Source organism: Folsomia candida, unplaced genomic scaffold (assembly GCF_002217175.1).
Source record: "Folsomia candida strain VU population unplaced genomic scaffold, ASM221717v1 Fcan01_Sc036, whole genome shotgun sequence".
Classification (NCBI taxonomy): domain Eukaryota; kingdom Metazoa; phylum Arthropoda; class Collembola; order Entomobryomorpha; family Isotomidae; genus Folsomia; species Folsomia candida.
In genome coordinates, this window is record NW_019091228.1 from 632,109 (window position 1) to 650,601 (window position 18,493).

Here is an 18,493-nt window from a genome sequence, read left to right on the forward strand (position 1 = left end):
AAAAGATATAAACAAATTTTTCCTTGCTCGCGGGAGAAAATCAGATGGTAAATATCAGACGGTACAGGGTGTAGGCACGCGTCTTAATATTTTTAATGATTTATAGATATCTACCTTTGGAGTTCGTGATGGACATGTTGGACTTGTCGTGTTTCCAGTAATCGTTGTAGAACTGATTATGTTATTAGCACTATTTACTAGAACTGGTGGCAACGTTTACACAACATCTGGAATGATATTGGCAAATTTTCAGAGGAAACATAAATTTGGCGCATTTTACGTTGGGAGAAAGTCTTTGAAGGCGAAGGTACTTAGATCCCTACCAAAATTGAAGGTTCGATTTTGACAAAATTTCCTGGAGATGGGGACATGTTTAAATGTTTTGGATTTCTGTGCGAATCGAACGGTAGGCTTATTACTAATGTCGGGATGAAAATGATAGAAGCGCATGTATGTATATGTATGTGCTAGCGAGGTGATGCGAATGAACTTGATTTCATATTTCACATAAATTTCATGCAGCTTAGGTATAGTAGTATTTAGGATTAGTAAACTTTGCTTAGGTATTAACCTATATATTTGTGTATTTGTAGATTATTACAGACATAAGTATTCAAATCCATATGTATGTGTAATAATATGTATGTAGTTAAGTTAGATATTACACCTTACTAAACCATTCAACTGGGTGAACCACCTAAAAACAAGCAAAGAAGTAACCAATATATATTATAGTTAACATGTGAACACAAGATAAATAAGTAGTGGGTACATACTTGCCTAGTATATTATTTTTGTACACTTAAAAAAATACCTAAAAAAGAATCATTCGAAATAAATTATTAATGCATATAAACATTATATATGTAGTTAAAAATTTACCAAATTCCTCTACATAAGTTGTGCAAATACATATGTAATACAAAAGGGGAGTATAAGTTCGTGAAGGGACATTTTATAACTTATGCTGCTTCAATACAATTTAGGGCTTGGTTATTGTTGAGATGGCTAACATGCAATGACCGCTAATAGAATATTAACTCGCAATTCTCAAATGGTTTTGCTGTTTTTTGACTTCGTATTACTGTAACTAAGCACGTATCCAAATATTTACATAAGTAAACATCAACTGCGCCATTACATATTTACTTAGTAGAGCATTAACAGGCTTAATATCGACGGTAGAAGCTTTTACTGCAAACCAATCATCGGTCAATCTCATCAGTCATTCTCCGCATGGGTTGAAAGTCCTTCAATTCATATCGCTAAGTTCAATTTTCAGAATTCGTTGCACTTTTAAGGCTTGCAAAAACGAAAAGTTGACATCTCGGTCCACACAAATTTACACAAAACTGATAAACATAAATTATTCAAAGATTTTATAAATCGCACTGAAACATAAGGCCTGATTTTAGTTTTTGGTTTGAAACCACTGGTTTCAATATTAAGAGTAACACTAAACGAACTATGGCTAAATACTCGCCGTAACCTATGTATTATCTTGAAATATTTACCAGCATCCGATTCATTTTTATGTCGCGACATTATTTGTATAAAATTTTGTTTCTTAACCTTTTTTCCACCGTTTCATGTTCATTCCCTACAGATCCTAAACTTACTACCATGCATCTAGCAGAATCTACTTTTCAACATTTGGATTCCCATTGTCACTTAATCCTGGCTCACCACAATACTTTGAGAAACGCCGACATTCTATCATCCCTAATACCACACAATAAAGAAAGATATATCTATCAACTACCAGATATAAATATCAAAACCTGGACCTCCTATCCTGGCCCTGCAATTCATCGGAAAAATAATTCTCGCGCAGTCTTCGGAATTTCCCAAGCAGCAAAACTCTTCAAAGATTTCTGCTTCATCGGGGTGATTATTACTACCATCTCCGATTTCCCAACAAATCTTGAAAAACTTTCTGATTATCAATTTGCCCGCCTGACCACGCACCAGACAAACATATTGAATCATATTTTATACACATCGTATCCCACTGGGGATGCCAATGGCAAGTCTAATCTCGACATCTCACTCCTTATTCGTATCCAGGTGAACTTTAACCGTATAATGCATGAGGGTCGTATAGGTAGTGCTGCGTTCAAATTAGTGTACAACTTAATACTGGTAGATGGCAAGGGTGAATGGCATTATATCACTCCAACTACCCAATGGGGGTGTAAATCAAAACTACTTTCCCCCAAGGATGTTGTCCAAACGATTAGCAATTATTCTCATTTTGACTCCGCACTCGAACCTCCAAGCGATCTTTTCATGCTTAAAAACCGTAGATCGTCCCTCAACTTGGACGGATATTACACGGGTAAAGAATGTTGTGACGAATATGGAAAGAACCCGTTCCACCTGATTACAGAGAAACTGTATCATCCCCGGTCCATACTGTTCATCAGTCTAGTTTGCCTCGGAAATTTTACGTATGGCAAAGCAACGGATTTGGGCCCATCGGAAGACAATTATCGTGAACATAGAGGAAAAGAGGAATACACTTACAGGGAATATATATTTATGAATGTTTACAGGGAAGAGATGCAGTACGCACCAAACCTCTACGTGGTCACTATTAATCAAGGGTTTTCATTCATGACCTGTTTTTCGAGGGAAGAGTTGTCATTTAAAATATTCCTGAAGCCATTCGAACCTGAAGTCTGGATTGTTCTACTATTAACCATAGTAGTTGTTGGAACCGTGTATGTTGTTATTTTGGTAAGCAGACTGAACTGGGATTGGCTTCAGGCAGTCTCATTCGCTCAGCTGGCCGTTATATCAATTGTTCTTGAGAGGCCGGTAGATGTTGATAGGAAAATAGCCAGAATTTCCGCGTTCAAGTTCATGATCGGATTTTGGGCACTACTTTATCCAATATTATCTAATGGCTACTTGGGCCTAATCATTACTTCAATATCGTCACCATTAGAATCAAGATCGGTAACACAATTCTACCAGCTAACGAAGCCAGGATGTGATTGGGGCAAAACTGAATGTCTCACGAGGAGAATCAATGGGTTTAATAAATATTTTGAGGCACTACGTCAACATTTGTTTACATCATGGCGCAGATTCGTAATTACTGACACATATCAGGCCGATTTCTTAAAAAAAATATTCGATCCAAATCCACATGCAGAGCGTCTGAGAAACCAGTCGATTCGGAGATTCGACCCAACCCAAGATTTTGTCTTGATTCCGTATTCGTTCGAGGAGAACCTTTTTAACAAAGTATTTCATGGCAGAAGCAGTTTTGACACGCGTGTACAATCGAAAGTAAAAACAATAATGGACACAAGTTTACCAAAATTAAAATTGGGACATCAGATTTCATCAGAATCAATGGATATTCTAAGATTATTAGATTTGATTGATCCTTGGCGTGTACCACACCCGTTTTTGGGTAACTTGACAGAGACTAGATATATTGAAAATGAGTGGGATCTTGAGCTAGCACTTGTTCAGTGTGGAAGAACGGCTTTAGTCTTGGACAACAGAGAAATCGAAATCTTCGTTACTTTGAGAAGCACTACCCATGGCTTAAGTTCTTCAAATCGGAGTCATCAGTCCTGGCGTCAGAATCAGGGCCGATGCTAACCAGTGAAGGGATTTCCGTTACACCGAAAATATTCGGGAAATTGCATGAAGCTGGGATTGTTCAACTTTTTGAGGACTGGCCACACATGGTGACTCCGCGAAGGCAAAACATTACGAGAAAAGTACACACCCTTGTAGAGAAAAGACAAAGAGAATCTGTAACAAAAATTTCGCTGACTGGAAATATTCAGGCAATATTTTATATCTACTTGGTATCCATATTGATTTCATGTGTAGAAATGCTTACAGGGGAAATCAGTATATGTGTGAATCTCAGGCGTTGTCTACATGTAGCTAGACAATGGTTTAGGGCGATGTGGAAATACAGAAGTTGGCCAAAACATATTTCATAAATTAGTGCCCTTGGCAAGTTATTACCCCACCACGTCCTCGTACAAAACGGTCTGGATTATAATGGAACATTTGGCCTTGAAACAGGTTACCTAAATATCTTAATAATTCAGGAACATACAAGAATATACTGAGAAAAAACAATAAACAGTAATATTTGTATTTCCAAGCCTAAACAGATAAAATTTTATCGAAATTTTATCTGAAATTTTATCTCTGCATATTCCATAGAATAGCGATCAGTGTACGCTCTCTCCACCTGATCCATAGAAGACCTATGAGTCATATCTGTGCATATAATGTAGGTCGTACGGCCTTAAAACGAAAGAAATTATAAGAAATTAATTTATAAACGCAAATCCATGTGAACTCCTGTCGTCGAACGTTCGAGTCCTGCGAATCAGGGTTTTGTTTTGGACTGGACACCGTCCAATAACGGTAATAGCCTCAAAAAGTGTAAAAAATCTTCAAAATTATTTCATAATGGAATCTCGGGCATTTTCTGGGCTGTTTCTGTTAACCATTTGTTGGAAAATGTATACGCAAATATATTTTCATGAAATTTAGTGTGTATACTACAATTAGAGTTATGCAGTAAGCGATTTTTAAAAGGCTGCCCGCTCCACGCCCTACGAAATTTAGCCCTGCCCACCCTGTGCCCTATGAAATCATGCCTTGCCTTACCCGCCAAAACTAAAGTGTCCAAAAGTGAAAAGTAACCTTTTTGGACAGACATATGAATACAGATAGTGCTAAAACCAAAGTGAAACCATGAAATTATTACTCATTGAGGTAAATGACAGTCATACCAAATGGATGGTCAATTTCAATAGTCAGGTTTAAGGTGTAAACTGGTTCATCAACAGATTTAACGTATCTATGCTAACATAACTCGGACGGATTAAGTTTCCTGTGTACATAAATATCTTATAAGATTGAGGTACATTTATGTGTAGTAATACATACAATCCCGATATATTATTCCATTCTACATATTCACATGATTCCTACAAATAGCATTTACATTTAACTCCTCAATGCAGGCATGGCTAGGTTAACTTATACATTACTAGTTTTAATAACTTTGTATCGAACACGGCCAAAGACTACATACATCTGATTTTGTGTACCTTAATTTTGTTTATTTAGTTAGATAAATAATTCATGAAACTGACAGACATAAACCCCCATAAAATGTTGAACATGAAATTGTGTATCTAAATTGAGATGGTGGATGTTTTATTAACTTTTAATTTCAAAATATCAACATGTAAGCATAATAATATTTGAGTACAATAGGTTTCAGAGGCCTTAACTTTGAACTTCAGTTAAATACTTTTGGTGAATTTCCTAATAATTCGTCTCTACCTTGATAGCAGCAGAGTAATACCTTAAGGGTTAACTAATAATACTGCAGTGTCATTCAGCTATCGTAGTATAGGGTTAGCCATTTAGTGTCATTTTTTGTGAACTCACTTTGATAACCTCCTAGTGAGATACATATTCATAACACCGTCCATCGCCTATGTCTTACGTACATAGAGTAACAACTTGCCAAGTACTTGGATAAGACTAAAATCTACTCCAATGCAGATATTTTGTCAACATACTTGTTAGAATGTTAGAAGAAAAGAATTGCGAAGTTAATAATAAAAAAAAATTACTAACAAAATCTGATGGTTCGTAAAAAGTGTGTAATTTTCAAACTTCCGGCAGTTGTCTGTCGGCATTTGACACAGATATTGATTATTATTCGAAAGCTTTCAATTACCCGTGCAAAGAAAATGTTGCCGCAATCCTTTATAACGTGTTTCAAACAGCAAATACGAATCTGCAACTCACTTGGGTTCAAGAATTACAGGTTTTTCAGAAATTCTGAAACTTTAGTTGAGTTGATACCCCTTAGACGAAATCCATGGGCAACGTTTCTACTTGCTGTTGTAACATTATTCGGCGTCTTTGTCACGTTCAACGGATTATATGTAATTTACCGAGTATCTGGTGCACAAGGGAAGATAAATAAGTTTGGATTTGCTCCACTTATAATAATTTCGATGACATCGATAGCTATGTTTGCCGATGTAATGATATATCTGTTCACCTTACGCAAAAGTATGACAGTCTTTTATCCATTAAAATTCGTAGTGATGAATACCAAAACTTACATTCCAGTTACATAAATACAACTTAATTATGATTCACAGAACAGGAAGTAATAGATTTCGTCAACATGATCCACAGTTTGGTAAAGGAACATAATCCATCATCCCACAGATGGGGTAATTTGGTGTTACCTGGGATCATGTACATGTGCCAAATATCGAGTCCCATCTATTCATTGGCAACAGTGCTGCCGGTCGCATTTAATCCATGCGCAGCGCCTTGGTTGGGATCTCTCTGGCTGGATTTTGAACCTGACGAAAACAACAAAATTATCACGAATACCTGCAACTGGCCAAAAAATTCTGTTTGCTGGGATGCCATCCAACTCATTTTGTGGATATTACAGTCATATTTTGCAGTTTATATAATGTGTGCTTGTGTACTTTCGAGCTGTCATTTTCTCTTAGTTCTGATTATTTCTGTGGCCCGAATATTAAAACAACCTTTGGAAGATATTCCGGAAAATGGGACCAAAATTTGCATAATGGATCGATACAGGGGTCTCTATGTTTTAGAGAAATGCTGGAACCATGCCTACCAAGATGGATGAATCGGTTTTTTGATGGCTAGCCTTGTGGCGTGCATCATTCTAGCGTTCTTTATCACAATTCGTGTAAGTGTGTTAGCACTTTGTATTCACTGTTCCAATATTTTGTGCGTACCATTTTAAATTCATGAGATGCGAGTATCATCAAATTTGGTTTTGGTTCCGTATGTATATTTCATTCTTTCTTTGTGGACAGCTTTTGCCTCTCAGAAAACTTGAGGTGCAACATGGTCTCGTTTAAAAAGCCGAACTGGTAATTCTGTCAATTTACTTTGTACTCAGGTATCGACTTCAGGGTTTCAAGATGGGCATGTTGGACTCGTCGTTTTTCCAGTCATTGTCGTAGAGCTGGTCATTCTAACAGCAATATTTGCAGAAATTGGTGGCACGATCTACACAACGTCCGGATTGGTATTGACAAATTTGAAGAGGAAGCAGATTAATGGAATATATGACAAAGGTAGAAAATGCCTGTGGATGAGGGTGCAAAGATCCATGCCACAATTAAAGGTTCGGTTTGGTCAAAACTTCTTGGAAATGGCGACATGTTTAAATGTTTTGGATTTCTGTGTAAATCGAACGGTAGGCTTGTTGTTAATGTCTGAATGAAAGCAAGCATGTATGTATGCATCTAACACCATATTTGCTTGTGTAGTCTTGTTATAATGTATAATTATTCTAAATAATTAAGTATACATCAATAATTGTATACCCTCCAATCTTCAGTCTTATCTTTCTCTTAAAAAATCTCCTAAATTAATTATTAATTTTTACATGGATTATTTTTTTCGAGAAATTAACTAGCCTCGTTAAGAGTAATTTTAATTAATTTAATTTTATGATGAGAAGTTCACAATTATAATTTTGTTGCAATCAAATATGATTTGGATATGCTTTCAGTAAACACATCTTTTTGGTATCTGATAATAAAGTTTCTCCGAACTCACAATTATCTACTATTGTAATGCAGTTTGGGCTAATTGGTTTGCTTGTTTGTCGTGATGTCAACTAACATTAAACCCACTGCAATTTTGCATACATATGTGAACGTGTTGTACATATATATATCATATCACATTTTTATTAAGCCATGAATACGTGTATCACGTTAAACCTTCGTCAATTAATATTTATTTAATATGCATTCTTGCTTATAATAAACCTTATTGCTTGGTAGGATATCTACCACCAAACATGGGATTAGGAAATACTTAAATAAGGATTAACAATATTATTTTCCATCTATGTCTAATAAAATTTGATAAATAAATACCAAGAAATATTGCAGGTAATCATTGCATGTGATAATTACACGTACGTATGTATATATGACACAATTGTATAAGACTAGCCGACGCTATCGTGTCTGATAATCAGCCTGACCTGACGCAAATATTAGACAATCAATCCATAAATATGATCCATGAGTAAGCCACGCATATAAAAAACCCAAACAGACGGCCGTCACCAAAATATAGATTAATTACAGTTATACCATTCCTTATCTGAATTCGGCAACCTCGGTATTTGGGTATACAGTAAAGATAAGAATACTATGCAATTGGACTAAATTTAGTGACTAATGCCAGAGTCGTAATTTAGTAGTTGTAGGAAATTGTTTAAGTTTCTGCATCCATTTAGTTACGGCTTTGTAGTTACATTATTGCAAGTATCGTATCAATTAACTAAATTAGATCTCATATGCATAACTTTCATGGTACATCCACACTGTAAAATTTTCAACTTTCTCCACACCTTGCAAAAAATTAAATTTGCCAAGAATTCTTAAAATCATGTCCAGATTAGATTGCAAAAGCTTACTTGTAGCAATTGTAATTATTTTTGGCTTTGTGAACCTTATGGTAAATTATTCCAATTCAACGAATCAGCATGTTAATGGAAAGGAGAACGTGCTATTACTGTCCAATCTTGAGTAAGGTTATCAATATATGTAATTAGAAAAAGTGATGAAATATTTTTTTAATTAGAGAGAATGACATACTTGTTGAAAATTCTGCCCCACTCTTGGACGATTCTATTGTAGCCAGTGGAGACCTCAGAGTTGCTCAAGATGATATTATTTTACTGGACTATATTCGTCGTAAATACCTCCAACCCCCAGCCACAACAGGGGATGTAGTTGTGAGTAAAAAAGATGTCCATTTTGGGAAATCATTCGAACAACAGGAAATGTATAGGTTTATCTTTCGACTTTTGGGAAATAAGGTAATTCTAAAATATTTATGGAGGCATCTATAATTTATTATGCGGGCATGTAGATATTTTTAAAATATAGAGTTAGGTCACCTTAGATTTTGTGCCAATTTTGTGAAACAGGATTTATTTAAAGAAAAATATTTTTGTCATAAATTTAAAGACAAACGGCTTCTTCGTGGAATGTGGGGCGCACGATGGTGAATTTTATTCCAACACTTTATCTCTCGAAATGCAACACGGATGGACTGGATTACTCGTGGAGTCGGACCCAAACCCTTTGGAGGGACTTAGAAAAAGAAATAGACGTTCTTGGATATCTGGAGCGTGTTTGTCACCTTTCACTTATCCAGTCAAGGTCTCCATTTCAAATTAATTTTGTAAAATATTAGACTTCAATTCAATTTCTAGATTTTAAAATCATTACTTACGTCTTAAGTGGCCCCAACCAGATTTGTTTTAAAATTTGATAGAATGTTGCTTATTTATTAAATATTCGTAAATATTAGGTCTTCCAATTTACTTAGGTGACCATGCAACACAAGACTATGACGGGATGGACGCATTTAAGTGATTCGGGTTCGCATTTAGGAAAGGAAAAGGATTATCGGGCATTTGAAGCACAATGTTTTCCACTTTATTCCATCCTCAGTGCAATTAACGTCAAAACCGTGGATTATTTCAGCCTGGATATCGAAGGGGCTGAGTTGTCAATATTGAAAACAATTCCATGGAATGATATAGTAATCAAGGTAAACTTCTATTGATATTCTAACACTCGTTTTATTTAAAAAATTCCATTGTATTACGTCTTAATTAAAATGGTAAATTTTAACATTCTTTTTACTAGACTTTCTCAATAGAAGCTCATAACGAGACCGTAAATGACTTCAGGAATACATGAGTTCGGTTGGGTACCGATACGTGACCCACATTAAAAACCGTTTCTCACATGATCACGTCTATGCACATGAGAGTGTTAACTTATAGAATTAATTGTGATGATTTACTTCGACAGAAATAATAATGATATTTACAAATTATTTATATATAAACAAATTTTTGTGTCGTGGCACGTCTGCATTAGATTTCAGGGGGCCCAATCATAGTACTTGTCCTTGATGATTAAATTCACCCATAATTTTAATCTATCCTTAATTATAACTTCATCCTCAAACAAAATTTGCATAACATTTTTTTATCCTACCTTCCCCAAGTTAATTCTAATAAATGCTTCCCTAGAATGTTCCAGAGATAAAGTTTTAGTGTATAAAAAATGAGAGAGCTTATTGCCAAACATAACTTAAGCTCAGATTCAAATTCTAATTGTTGCACAAAAAACTTTTGATTTTGCAATATCAAAGGTATGCGATTTGTAAATCCAATATCACTTCGTGATTTCTGTACAATGTTTTATCAAATCGTTGGGAGTATGTTGTAAAAAAATTTATTGTGCTTATTAAACGTAAGGATTGAACCACGCTAAAAATCAACCTAACCTGAGGCAAGAATTTATGACGATAATCAAACATGGGCCATGAACAAACCACGTACGCAATAAAAATCCTCGCTTGGGTATGAATTTACGATTCACTGAAAAGATCAAGATAGCCGACATGGAAATATAGATTAGTTCGAGTTACATAATTCTTTATCTAAATTGGTCCACATTGGTATTTAGGTGTGATGATAAGAATACTAGGCATCTGGGGTAAAATTTATGACGCATGAGTGGAGCTTGGTAGGTGCTGGGGATTACATAGAAAAAAATTTCTATGTATACGGTTGCAAATGTTTGTCATATCAAGTAGCACTATTTTGTAATTTGGTAATTGACTGTATAAGTACAACCAGAACTACATAACGACAACAACATAATAATTTGTAGCGTTTCCTATATATAAATATCTAATTAGATTACATTTATTTATTCATTTATTTCTATTATTAAATAATTGTTAACATGAAGTATCGACTACATTTTAAAAACATTCTGCTCGGAATTTTAATTACCTTTGGGTTTGTCGGAGTTTTGGTCAATTACTCCAGTTCGTCAAATCAGCATGTTAATATCCAAGACGAGCTGTCGGAACTTTATCTTGAGTAAGAAGGGACCCATTAAGAAAGAAAAGCATTCTTAAATTGTGTTATTACCTCGAAATAATTTTGTCACATTATATATCTTAGTGGGAAAAAAAGTGAGGATTTTATTGGAAATGCGACATTAGAATAAGACGATACTGATCTGCTTAATTTCGTAAGACACAAAGTTTTGGTCACACCATCCCATGGAAATGATGTTGTCGTGAGTGCTACAAATCCTCACAAAGAACCAGAACAACAAGAAGAAATTTACAGATATGTTTTCAACCTTCTTGGAGAAAAGGTACTTATATAAGGGACTAAAATGATAAGATTTCACTAAACTAAATTCCAGAGTCATAGAAAAATTTGTATATGGAATACACAATTTCTAAAACTAAAAAAACATGCAGAAATTACATATCTCGTTTTTATTAAGAAATTTGTGCATATTTGTTTATATAAATACATTCTTCCTTAAATGAATAGGGTTCTTTATCTTAGTGTTTTCAATAGATACATAATTTACCGGTGCTTGGTTTTTCTTATTTTTCTAGAAGAACGGATTCTTCATCGAATGTGGAGCCAACGATGGAGAAATGTATTCCAACACGTTGCCTTTAGAATTACGGCATGGTTGGACAGGTCTGCTCGTTGAGCCGGATCCTGTCCCCTTAAGTAAACTTTTGGTTCGAAATCGAAACGTTTGGATAGCTCCGGTTTGTCTGTCGGGACAGCCGTGGCCGACAAAAGTATTGGAAACACATCTCAAATTTTTAAACCGTAGTAATTAGTAATTAAATAATTAATATTCTTCCAACAGGTCGGCATGACCCGGCCAAAAGAAGATGACCTCATGACCCACGTCGCATTAGGAAAACTGACATCCTTTACGGCAGATTGTTATCCATTATTTACTTTATTGAAAGCAATAAATGTCGATACGATAGATTATTTTAGTCTGGATATTGAAGGGGCTGAGTTACCAGTGTTGAAAACCATTCCGTGGGACAGAGTGCTCATAAAGGTAAAACAATTGTATAGGTACATTAATTCGTTATATTTCCTGAGAACTTGGTAAAATTTGGTTTTCCTGGATATTTTAAAAGGTTATATCCATTGAAGTCCCGATAGCACTGTTTCAAAGGAAGAATGTTGACACATACATGGCATCGGTGGGATATAAATATATGACATACATTAAAAATCTTTATTCCCATGATAACATTTATGTCCATTCGTCTCTGGGAATTAAGTAGTGATTAAAAAATATGAAAGATATATTGGCTTACACCTAGAGTTTAATTGAAATGCACTATCTACATATGTATTATTCATTCATCCTTATTTATTATATCAACATACATTATAGATAGATATGTACATATTTATGTAGGTGTACATATTTAGGTGTATATATATATACATATTTAGTTTTGCATAAGATTTGGATTACTCTTTTTTTATTTTTACTATAGTATGCTGAACTTCATACAAATACATAATATGTATATGTACATGAGGCACAAAAATGTGTTCCTTTCGATAAACATGCAAATGCTGCACATTTCTTTTCTTCACAACAACATGTTTTTCACAACCTTTTTTAGGTAAAAATTGTGAAATACAAGAAAGGTTCGTAAATTCCAAGATGAACAATATGTAGGTATAACCATATCAATATCCTCGGTATACGCAAAACCCTGGACTGTACTGAAAATGTTTTCCTACTCCTGGAAACCGTCCGTACACCTTCCAGTTTCCATAGAATATGCCGAAGGCTACTCATCACTATTGAAAGGGACTGAATGTCAAATGTATTTATGCCGTTACTGTCAATCCAATTACATCTATAGTCCAGATATTTTTCTTCAGTTCATTGCTACATTTCAACAAGGACACACATACATTCTAACCATGGCTAATAAAATCTCGTTAGTGTTACCCCTCTTGGTCTTCCTACTTACGAGTCCCCACTATTTTGCCACAGCCTGTACTTGTTCTCCCCCTCGAGACATTCCGAACACCTCCACATCTTTCATGGCAGATCCTACACTTAAAGTTCTGAAATGTTCAAATTGCTCGGAGATTCCGACTTATCACGACCCCTCGTCCATCACTAAACTCGACCTTAGTTCAGGTGCCAAGTTGACCCACCTGACCGCTAATATCTTCGTAAATAAAGGTTTCTTTAATCTAAAGGAGATTAATTTGTCCAACTGTGAAATTGAGGACGTCGACACGGACGCATTTCTTGGTATAAAAAACTTCCGAGATGTCAACCTTGACCTCAGCTACAATTACACTCCACGACAAAAGTTTAAAGGCACCCATAACATGGTCATATCTATTGACACCTTGAACCGATGTGGATGAAATAAAGTTTATTTAGTACCAATTGCATTAATATTACGAAGTAATATAGCATAAGCAACATACAACTTAAGACTGGGGCAATATGTAACAAAAATCCACAGGTGATCATTTTCTCCGCGTCAAAAGTTTAAAGGCACCTGAAGATTTTCAGGTTTCTCGCTATTATTCCCCAATTTTTTAGCCAATTCTAAGTGAACAATTTATTCGGTAATATTTTTATTCTGGTGAGGCCATTCGGATATTACAAATATAGTCCAGAAACGAGATTATCGGAGGCTAAACCTTGATATGACTTAAATGGAAAAGTACTTAGATAAAAAGCTGAGACATATTTTATTATTAAAGAAATGGGCATGGAGTATCTGTTAAAAACAATTCGAGGGAAAATTGAACGTATGTGTAAAATTGGCAAACTTGCCTTATTTTCGTTATCCATTATCCAAAACAGATGAACTAAAGCTTGTCTCACAGCATCCAATGCTGTCTGAAAACAAATTTTCGACCATAACTGATATCCGTGGGTATCTTAGGCTCATATAAGGTGGCTTAAGAGGTTTCGAAAAAAGCTTTGGAAGAAGCATACGTAGGAAACCATTTTAGATCCATCAGAACCAAAGATAAGGATTCATGTCAGGCTTTCTAGAATTTCTTCCTGCTTAAGGATGCATGTGAAATTTTCCTGGAAATTCGGATATGGCTTCCCTGCATCATATTAACATATTTTGTACTGATGCAAAAATGATAGCAGGTTATTCAAGGAAAATGCCAAATGTTTAGTTTGGTTGTTTGCGGTGAATCAAAATTTACCTCAGTATTCTTATACCAAAAAAATTGTACAATCTTCCAAAGCACGGTAAATGAGCCTAAGGTATCCAATGATATCAGTTATGGTCGAAAATTTGTTTTCAGACAGCATTGGATGCTCTGAGACAAGCTTTAGTTCATCTGTTTTGGATAATGGCTAACGAAAATAAGGCACGTACGCCAATTTTGCACATACGTTCAATCTTCCCTCGAAGTAATTGTTTTTAGCAGTTACCCCATACCCATTTCTTTAATAAAAAAATATGTTTCACTATGCCTCAGCTTTTTATCTAAGTACTTTTCCATTTAAGTCATATCAAGGTTTAGCCTCCGATAATCTCGTTTCTGGACTATATTTGTAATATCCGAATGGCCTCACCAGAATAATAATATTACAGAATAAATTGTTCACTTAGAATTTGCTAAAAATTTGGGGAATAATAGCGAGAAACCTGAAAATCTTCAGGTGCCTTTAAACTTTTGACGCGGAGAAAATGATCACCTGTGGATTTTTGTCACATTTTGCCCCAGTCTTAAGTTGTATGTTGTTTATGCTATATTACTTCGTAATACTAATGCCACTGGTACTAAATAAACTTTATTTCATCCAAATCGGTTCAGGGGGTCAATAGATATGACCATGTTATGGGTGCCTTTAAACTTTTGTCGTGGAGTGTATGTGTCATCCATAGATATGTGGGAGGTTACCAAGACCGCGAATAAATTGAACTTGGAGGGAAATCCGATTAAAAACTTGGCATTCCCGATATATTTCATGGATGAGGTTAACTTGAGAAATTGTGCGTTGGATAAAATTCCACCAAATGGCCCATTCGTAGACACATCGCTAAAAAGCATAAACCTGGATTCTAATAACTTGACTACTCTATCCTGGACTGAATTTCGTGTGGCGCGTTCCTTGACAAAACTCTCGTTAAAAGATAACCCTTGGAGGTGTGATTGTCATATGCAATTTTTGAGAGAATTTCTTCGTAATGTGAAGGACATAGATATTTCAAAGGATGTGGTGTGTGATTCACCCCAAGAATTAAAGGGACGAGGACTGGGGTCAATTTCAAGATGGCAAGTATTACCTTGTCCATTGAGACATGGGGGGTTGATAGGAGTGGCCACTGAAGATAAGATTACGCTTCAATGTTTAACCCAGGGTGTGCCAGAACCTGTGATTAAATGGTATCAAGGGACAGTTGATAAGGATAATTTATTAGAGAGGTAAACTCAGAAGTATTTATTAAATATTTATTTATTAATTGGAAATTTAACCCCAGAAAAATTGGAATATTTACTTAATTGTTAGTAAATATGACATATTATTTTTTCCAAATTTCGCCAGAAAAAAATTATTTTTCCTAAGACATCTTGATTTTGATTATTTCAGTCAGCCTGGAATCTCAATTTATAAGGTGCCGTTACCCAACTCGGAAACCGGACAACTTTACCGGTACGAATGGGAAAGCAAGCTGGAGATCTTGTCCAACTCGTCCCTATACGAGAGACCTTGGACGTTCTGGTGTACCGCGGAAAATCAGTATGGTAATGTCACACAACAAGTCACATTGCCTCGCCCGGATGTTACTGATGCACGAGTAATTGAACCACCTCGACCGGTTTATGTTCATACGACGCCAGCGCAAATAGAAATCGTGTCCGAAACTGAAGTACCAACAACACCGGCAGCTTTCCCACCAATCTTACCAAACTCCAAAAACGTGTCATCTTTCCATGTTACAGAGAAAATTCAATCCCCGCCTTCAATCATGACCTCAAATATTTTACAAGAAGTGAAAACCACTCCGTTTGACGACTCGTATTTTAGGCAGGTTTCACTAGTAATTTGTATCACAGTGGTGATATGTTTACTCTTTTTGGTGGTACTGATCCTCCTGGTGATACGATTTATGGGGAAGGTCCAACATTTAGTAAGCATTGGATTTATTTCATCAATAATTATTATTTTTTAATATGGCATGGCATATTTTAAAACGGAATAATTTCTACAGATCGATGATAATCAGACGAGTAGAGCGAGCCGGAATTATCCGGATTCGATTGACCTGCCTAGAAGGGTACCGATGCCTCCACCATCTTATCGGAGCCGGATGGGAGAAAGTACGTACGAAAATTCGTACGCCACTGCGACATACTTTAAGAAATATTGAAGTGATTTGTTTACCGTTACTTAATTAGTTTCTGGACTTTTTAATCACATATATTTTAAGGTTACGGATACACCAACTATATATTTGTGTAAATAAATGTTTCAATATATTTGTACAATCTATATCACTTAAGCGATAAGATTTCATTTTAGTTGAAGTACAAAGTACAGCTTTGCACGGACTGACCAAATAAACTTCTCCCATAACGTTGAATAAATTCCAAGATTTATAACAGTCAGGAAATATATGTTTCATGATAACCTTTGGTGTTTGACCTTTGTCTCGCTCTCATTCTGGTATATGGTGAAGGCTAAATATTTACTTATTACATAGTTTAGGATCTGCATGGAAAATACTTAATACCCCACATCATACATAAATCTGTTTTCATTAATTGCAGTTCTCTCCAGTCGATATCCGCATCTTGACCAACACAGACAAACATTCATTCTATTCTAATTCTGAGATTTCGACCATGGCAAACAAAATCGCGTTAATTTTATCCATCATTATTGCCTTCTTGATTACACCCCACAATTTTACCAAAGCCTGCACTTGTTCTCCCCCACGAGACATTTCAACCTCGTGGTATTCCATATACGGAGATGCTCCTGGGACCTTAAAAGTTCTGAAGTGTTACAACTGTACGGAAATCCCGAACTATACTGATCCTTCATCTATAACTATACTTGACCTTGGTTCCGGTAACAATAAGCTGACCCACCTGACCCCAAACATCTTCGTAAATGCAGGTTTTTATAACTTAAAGGAGATAAACTTGACCAACTGTGGAATTCAAAGGGTCGACATTGACGCGTTCTACGGTCTGCACGAAATCAACGACGTGCACCTCGACCTCAGCTACAATTCTGTGTCATCCTTCATCCATAAATATGGTGAGTCCTACGGATGGTGTAAAGGTGCTAAATTTGCGGGGAAATCCGATAAAAGAATTAGCATTTCAAAGCGTTGGGTTTTTACAAGGGTTGGACTTGAGTAATTGTTCGTTGGATAAAATTCCACTAAATGGACCATTCGTTTACACCAATTTGGAAAGGATAAACCTTAATTCGAACAACTTGACGAGTTTGTCCTGGAAAGAATTTCTTACGACGCACTCCCTTACCAATGTCTCATTGACAGACAATCCCTGGATATGTGATTGCCAAATACAGTTTTTGAGAGATTATCTCATCAGGGCGAGAGAATTTGATATTTCAGACGAGGTGATTTGTGACTCTCCGCCAGAGTTGAAAGGTCGCGGGCTGAGGTCGATTCCAAGAAATGAAGTGTTGCCTTGTCCACTCAAAAATGGGAAATTAATCGGAATTGCGAGTGAGGATAAGATTACGGTGCGATGTTTAACGGAGGGTGTGCCAGAACCGGTTATCGAGTGATACCAGGGGAAAACCAGTAAAGATAATTTACTACAGAGGTAAAGTTAAATATATTTGGTATTGATATCATTATGAGTTCATATTTTATATGTATGAAATGAAGCCCACTTTACGTATGGAAATATGTTACATGTGTCTGCAGTTTCTTGAAAATTATTTTGCCAATTTCAACAAGCCCGATAAAAAGAAGTCTTTCAGCTATAGAATTTTGAAAATCTTTTTGATAACAATATGTACAAACTCAAAATGAATACCCTTATTGGGTTGTATTTACCACTTTTGTTTCTCGCAAAATTTGAATTTTTAAGGCCTTGGTCTATAATATTGAGGTAAAAAGGACTGTTGATATATTTATCATTGGCAACAAAAGTTTTCGGGTTTTAAATTATTTCGAATAATATAATGCTAGCGAAATATCTTCAAAATATCAATTTTTTAGAGATTTCACAGTCAGTTCTTATCCCACAAAATTCTATAATATATCAAAATGATCGTGTGATCCATACCGATAGATTGGTACAACACTGGATGAGTTGTGACCACTTGTCCCGGATTTGATATTTGGGTGGTGACTGTTGGAACGCCTCAATATAGCAACGCCAAACCAATTCCGATTTTTTAACGGAAAGCAACGTTCCTGACTTAACTAATGCATACCCATCATACTTTCTCGTTATAAAATGTAGCCAACATCTCAATTGAGTGGGGGAGGTCTGTCAGATTTTATCTAAGTAAATGGATGTATTTATATAGCCGTTTGT

General features: G+C 35.7%; 2 protein-coding genes across 2 annotated transcripts; both read left to right on the plus strand.

Moving 5' to 3' along the window:
• The first annotated feature begins 8,278 nt into the window (after positions 1-8,278).
• On the plus strand, positions 8,279-9,948 carry LOC118439439 (protein Star-like). Its single transcript, XM_035860740.1, has 5 exons — positions 8,279-8,612; positions 8,668-8,905; positions 9,057-9,251; positions 9,421-9,645; positions 9,744-9,948. The coding sequence occupies exons 1-5, from the start codon at positions 8,473-8,475 to the stop codon at positions 9,795-9,797; spliced, it is 852 nt and encodes a 283-aa protein (XP_035716633.1). The 5' UTR covers positions 8,279-8,472; the 3' UTR covers positions 9,798-9,948.
• A 4,873-nt stretch (positions 9,949-14,821) lies between these two features.
• On the plus strand, positions 14,822-16,403 carry LOC118439450 (leucine-rich repeat-containing protein 4C-like). Its single transcript, XM_035860762.1, has 3 exons — positions 14,822-15,388; positions 15,555-16,095; positions 16,177-16,403. Exons 1-3 carry the CDS (start codon positions 14,850-14,852, stop codon positions 16,333-16,335), a joined length of 1,239 nt encoding a protein of 412 aa, XP_035716655.1. The 5' UTR covers positions 14,822-14,849; the 3' UTR covers positions 16,336-16,403.
• The last annotated feature ends 2,090 nt before the right edge of the window (positions 16,404-18,493 follow it).

Coding starts and splice junctions, on each gene's coding strand:
- LOC118439439 (XM_035860740.1), top strand. CDS start 8,473: ATGTCCAGATTAGATTGCAAAAGCTTACTTGTAGCAATTGTAATTATT. Junction 8,613..8,667: donor CTATTACTGTCCAATCTTGA/GTAAGGTTATCA, acceptor TTTTTTAATTAG/AGAGAATGACATACTTGTTG. Junction 8,906..9,056: donor TTCGACTTTTGGGAAATAAG/GTAATTCTAAAA, acceptor ATAAATTTAAAG/ACAAACGGCTTCTTCGTGGA.
- LOC118439450 (XM_035860762.1), top strand. CDS start 14,850: ATGTGGGAGGTTACCAAGACCGCGAATAAATTGAACTTGGAGGGAAAT. Junction 15,389..15,554: donor AAGGATAATTTATTAGAGAG/GTAAACTCAGAA, acceptor TGATTATTTCAG/TCAGCCTGGAATCTCAATTT. Junction 16,096..16,176: donor TGGGGAAGGTCCAACATTTA/GTAAGCATTGGA, acceptor TAATTTCTACAG/ATCGATGATAATCAGACGAG.